The 6,081-nt window shown below is 44.2% G+C and overlaps 1 protein-coding gene across 1 annotated transcript in view; it reads left to right on the top strand.

Moving 5' to 3' along the window:
• Window positions 1-1,492: 1,492 nt before the first annotated feature.
• The window catches only part of DERA (deoxyribose-phosphate aldolase), a 28,463-nt gene continuing 23,874 nt past the window's right edge, over window positions 1,493-6,081 (top strand). The window contains exons 1-2 of the mRNA XM_030214226.1: window positions 1,493-1,815; window positions 4,688-4,785. Of these exons, the coding sequence (XP_030070086.1) occupies window positions 1,785-1,815; window positions 4,688-4,785 (129 nt within the window). The 5' untranslated portion in view covers window positions 1,493-1,784. The remainder of the gene's footprint in view (window positions 1,816-4,687; window positions 4,786-6,081) is intronic.

Genomic DNA, 6,081 nt, shown 5'->3' with positions numbered 1-6,081 from the left:
TTTCTTTGGGGTTTTAATGGAATGTTGCTGCTCTTTGAGATTGTGCCTGGAATCTTGTTAATGGGACTTGATATACTGCCTTTCTGTGGTTTTTTCAATTACATTCAAAGCGGTTTACAGGTATAACCTGCAACAGGTTACTTCCTGTTCCGGGGCAGAGGGAGCTGCAGCGAACGAGCGAAGTTCACGAAGTCGGAGCCCACAGGCGCGCGCCACGGCACCCCCCCCCAGTGGCGTGCACCCGGGGGAGGTGTCATTTCGCCGGGGAGGGGGGAAGGTGTCATTTCGCAGGCGGGGAGGGGGGCGCGCTGCACCTGGAGGGGGGCGAATCAGCAATCCGCCCCGGGTGCCATCCACGCTAGGAACGCCACTGGTTTACAGTGACAACAATACTAAAATTGCCTATTTAAACAAATACAATATCATCCCAATCTAACAGATAAAATCATAATTATAAAATTTGATTAAGGTATATCACAATCTTTGCTTTGAAAACAAGTAGGTTTTATTTTAAGAGCCGTTCTGAATAAGTCATAATTTGTCCAAGTTGCATCGGAATAACCATTCCAGATTTTAACACTTTGAAAAACAAAAGAACGCTCCCAAAGTGACTTGCAATTTATTATACTGCACTGCTTTGGAATGCAAATTTTAAACCAGGAGCAGCCAAAAAGTCTTCCTTCTGGAATGAGTAACTTAGCAGCTCTGCCTCCCCGATCTAGTCCTGCTTTTGCACAGTTCTGTGCATGGATCTGTAGTTTTGATTTTGCTAACAAGAAAAAGAAACCCTAGCAATGGCATCTCCCTGCATGCAGTGGGGCAAATTGCAGGTCTGGATGAGCATTTTGCAGTGACACCGGTGGACAGATGGCAAAGCTCAAACTGATGGTAACGCAGGAGAACAGCACAAAGATTTGCCTGTCAAAGCACAAAGCTCAAACTGAGCCTTTTTCTGCAACACCAGCCTTTGATGTGAGTTCCTTGTAGCAGGCCAGAGAGAAGGAAAGCTGAGGCTGGGGCTGTCTTCCCTAACACAGTGGATCCTTCCCTCCAGTCTCCACAATGAATATGCATGAGATAGATTTGCATGCAGGGTCTCCAATTTACCAAATCCTGACTGGCAGTCTGAGGTTACCACACCTCTGTAATAGCTGCACCACTAGGGTTATGGGGACTGCAGTGTTTTGTAGTTCAGTGACGCACTTCCTGGGACTGGTTTTCTGGGTAATCCATAATGAATATGCATGAGATAGATTTGTCTGCGCAGTCTCCATTTTAGGAAATCTGAGCTGGCAGACTAAGGATACCTGCAGGGCTGTGTAATAGCTGCAGAAGTGATACGGGGACTGGCAGTGTTTTATAGTTCAGTCCTGCAGACACACTTCACAGGTCTGGTTTTCTGGGTAATCCACAATGAATATGCATGAGATAAATTTGCATGCACAGTCTCCATTTTATCAAATCTCAGCTGGCAAACGGGGCTGTGTAATAGCTGCAGAAGTGACACAGGGACTGGCAGTGTTCTGCAGTCCAGTCCCATAGACCTATATTCCGGGGCTGGTTTTCAGGAGATCCACATGACTGCATAATGCCTTTGCACAAGCTGTCCTTCCTCCTTCGTGCAGGGAAAGTGCTGCTGGCTGCCTGTGTTGGAGGAATACGGTATTTGGGACCAGGAAGTGCAATAGGGGCAGGGCTGATCTGGGCCTAATCCAGTGCTTTACTAGCTGCCTCTAAACTCTGGCAGGACAGCGGACATTTCCCTGGGCAGAGATCCTTTCACCATGTCTGCTAGGAACCCAGGCACTGACTTAGGTAAGGCTTGCCAGAGTTGAGCCTAGGGCACAGGATAGGCTGAGCCAAGAGGCATGAGAGCTGAGCCCAGACACTGGTGGGTAGCATTAACCCTTTGCTGGGCCATAGGCAAACAAATGCATTGGGTTTCCTGACAGTATTTCTGTGTGATACTGAGTGGCTGCAGAGGAAACCCCTGCAGAAGAGACAGCAGCAGGTAAGACCTGCTGCTAAAAGGAGATGGGGAGAATGGACAGACCTTTGGCAGGCAGTGTTGGCTGTACTGCCCCCCCCCCCCCCCCCCATACACTGTTTATTTTTTCAGCCAGAACTCTTTAGTTAGCAGAACTAAGAGGCCCCTCCTAAGCACTTGGGCTCTAGGCAGGCTGTAAATTTCTTCACTCAACATGATTGCTGAGTTTAATTATTCAAAATCCTCAGGGTGACTCGGGGGTCTGAGCCCAGATATGGGAAGGTGGAGCTTAGGAGCTGAGCCCAGGCACAGGGAGGAGAGAGCCCATTGTAGAGTTTCTGACCAATCCTGGGTTTGATTGAGTTTACATTCCCAACAGAGCAAAATCAGTGCTGGAGCCTGGAGGTCTTGTAATACACCAGGATGGGGAAAACAGAATCAAGGACTACTTTTTAAGCCCCCTCCATTATCACTGGATGCTTCTGTCTCAGACACAGCTCAGATTAACTTTAGCTGACCCCCTTCTTAGCAGGGATCTATCTTTTCCCAGAGCAATTACATATTAAAGCAGTTTTTTTTACAGTATGTTATGATTATTAACCCTATTCAAGTACCTGCAGCGTGAACAGGAATGCTAAAAAATCTTCTCGCACATTCCTTAATCTCCATTTTCCCAACTGTAAAGGTCTAAAATACAAATTAATGCACGCATCAACCTTGTAAGCCACATTGAGCCTGCAAAGAGGTGGGAAAGTGTGGGATACAAATGCAATAAATACATTAACATAGGACAGGCACCGTGGGATGCGGGTGAAGGAGGGCATCAGTGACTCTTCTGGAAGGGTAGAACTAGGAGCCTGTAATAACAACTGTACAATGCAGGCTCAGAACAGCCACTAGGCAGACCAGGCAATTGCCTAGTGGGGCAGCAGACAGCATCTCAGAAACTCAATCAGGATGCACTTTTACCCACAAGGGCATTGCTCAGTCTTCAAATAGCCCATATTTACCTGGGTGAATAGTTTTGGAAACTGCCCTCATATACATATATTCAGAGCAAAGTTTTAAAAGTTTGATGTGCAGTTCTGTGTTTTACAGGCTCATTCCGGGGTGATCACGATTGTTGAGTTTAATTATTCAGAATCCTTAGGGGGACTTGGGGTCTGAAAGTATGAACGTAAGCCACCTACATAACGCGTTTGGGCAGGGTAGAAACCTTGAGTTAACTTAACTGAGAAGGGCGCAAGGCAAAATGTTCATTTAGGGTGAACACAAAACACAGAAAAGGTAGAAATCGGGTGCAAGGTGGGCAGATCGGATGAGCCGTAGGGTCCTTATCACTATCGGATTCTGTTTCTGAAAAACTCCCAAACTGAGACCTTGACGGGCTGATTTTGGCCATCAGTCATGATCTGAAATTTCATCAGCTGGAGTCTCAGCAGTTTGAGTTGAATTTAGCTGAGACAAAAGCTGATTATGGAAAATTATTCATTGTAGGTTGTAGAAATAAATACAGAGTTAATAAAATAACTATTTTTTTGGGGGGGGGGGGGTTAAGTTCAAACATTTTACTTTATACAATTGACAAAGGGAAAAATGATCTAAATGTACATTATGAATGTTTACATTGTTTGCAACTTTAGCAAAGAACAGTAAAAACAAAAACATTACTTAAGAAAATACAGTAAATGAAAAAGATTGTAAACAAAAGGAATGTTAAGGATTAGAGTTTGAGTTATTAGGAAGATTGTCCTCCACAGGTTTCCATAGTTCCTTTACAGTCAGATGCCTTTGTTTCATATTTATAAGCAAAGCGTATTGTATTCCATCCCAAAAAAAACTGGATTCAAAGAAGATAGGTCCTTCCAAATTGCTTATACTTTATTGAATTGTATGTGATATTAAAATATCAAATAAAGACTCATGGTATTTAGATAAATTTAAAGTGGGATGTAGAGATCTCAGAAAGATAACATCAAGTGAAGGTTCTGTCTTAATTGGAATAATAGCTTTAATATATGTCCAGATGTTCTTCCAGAAGGAAAAAAAAAAGTATTTCACATTCAAACAACTTAGGAAAAAGGGTTCCCTGTGCTTTACTACAGCACCAGTTATTTTGAGTTTATTCAGCACCTTCCCAATATCAGCTCAAGACAATTGACAACATTTTTGAGGTATAAGTTTGTCATAAAGAATTTACAGTACGGATGGGAAGTGACCGTCCAAGATTACAAAGAACAGTGGTAGGATTTGAATCCTGGTTTCCAGCTGTATAAAAACAAAACAACAAAAATCACTGCTCACTCCATCAAATTCAGCCCCATCTTGCATACTTTGTGGTACTTCTTTGTCTGTGGTCACTCAGTGGAAGGTGCATAACCCTTCCAAGGATGCAGCTCTTGACCTTGGACAGCAAATCACATCAACTCTTCAATTACAGTTGTCACGTAAACCTTCAGGAGCTTTCTGAGTAATTAAAAAAACAATGTTTACAGATGTGGTGGCTGCACATTCCCGGAACGGTGTCAGCCTACATAAACCTTTTCCTCAAACAAGCTTAAATTTCTTCCTACCTTTCTTCCCTGTACTTCAGTAAATTTACCCCAATGTCATAGCTTTTGGGTTTCCACCAACGGTCCCTCATTGCATGTGGCCTCTTTTGCCTGTTAACGGTGTATGAATTTATTTATTTTTTTTTAGACCTTGGTTGGATCTCAAGAGTGCAAGTGAATCAGCCCGCAGTTCTCCGGCGTGCTGAGCAAATTCAGACTAGAAGAACTGTAAAGAAGGACTGGCAAGTGAGTTCTCTTTTAATTAACTTCCATTTAAGGTGATTTTTTTAAATAATTGAAGTGGTAAAATCCAGTGACTCCAAAAACTTCCCTTTCCTCTTTGCCACTGCCTGTACAGTATGGATGAATGGGTTTTGTCCTTCCTGACAGCAGATGGAGACAGGTAAACTCTTTGGCTTCTGAAATAGATTGGTACCAAGAAGTTGGTCAGTATTCTCTGTCTCCAGTAGATAGGTCTGTAGACTGGTGCAACAATGAAGAAGAGCTCTTGTGGCAGAGGCCCTGGTGGGTCTGCAAGGAGAAAGCTGGGGCTGAGGCCAGGGGTGAAGGTAGAGGCACTCTGAGATGGCTGATTTCTTCTCCCAAGGGAACCAGATTTTGGAGGCCTGTGTTTCCACCTGTGGTACTGAAATCACTTCTGACCTAGAAAGCACAGCCTCCGAAGGCCTGGCTCTTTCTGCAAAGTGGAGAAGGTGCAGAAACAGGAAGCCAGCAGCAGTAATACCTACCTGAGACCCAGCATCTAGCCAAAGGGGTTATGGTGGGCATGACAGCAAGATGGCAGAAGTGTCCTTACAGAAACTCCCCTTTAAAAATCAGGAGATGTAGGCGCTCATTATCTGGAAATACTGGTAACCCTTCTGCGCTTTGGGGTAAGGATCTCGGTGTAGTTGTAGGAAAGCATATTGTGTAATGCATGCAAATCATAACTCCACCCATCCTCATCCATGCTCCTCCCTAGCACGTGCATTGGGGTGATTTTGTAAGAGGCCTTTCACCTGTGCATGCTGGCACGTGAAGAAATGGCTTTTATAAAATCATCCTGAACTCCAAGGGGACATAGAGTGGGAGGGGTAATTTAGGAGATTAGGTATGGGAGGGGGGATGAAGAGGGGGCTTGGTGGGAGGGAAGGGGTTGGGGGGGATTGGATCTAGGGCTTTGTCTGTTAGTATATATGAGATAGAGGTGGGAGGTTGGGAAGGGGGGCAGCTGGTATGAAGAGGGGAGGTGGGGGGGGATAGGAAAAATGTGATGATGGATAATTGCATTTTCTTATGTACATTCTACTTCACCTGAGTCTTTTCATATTGTACCATTTGGAGTTGGTAGTATGTATATTACTTGTGTTAATAAAAACATGAAAAACTAAAATTGTCCTGAACATACATTTTCGAAGAGGTAAGGAACTGGCTTGTTGGCACCATGAAGATCTTGCACCAACCTTCTGTATCTACGTTTAGCCTCCAACACGTCTGTGTGAGCACCTTCTCTTTGAAATTCAGCTTGTCTGTACAGGTGAT

Source organism: Microcaecilia unicolor, chromosome 9 (assembly GCF_901765095.1).
Source record: "Microcaecilia unicolor chromosome 9, aMicUni1.1, whole genome shotgun sequence".
Lineage (NCBI taxonomy): Eukaryota > Metazoa > Chordata > Amphibia > Gymnophiona > Siphonopidae > Microcaecilia > Microcaecilia unicolor.
The sequence above is the reverse complement of the archived record's forward strand: the minus strand, read 5'-3'. Positions and strand labels throughout refer to the sequence as shown.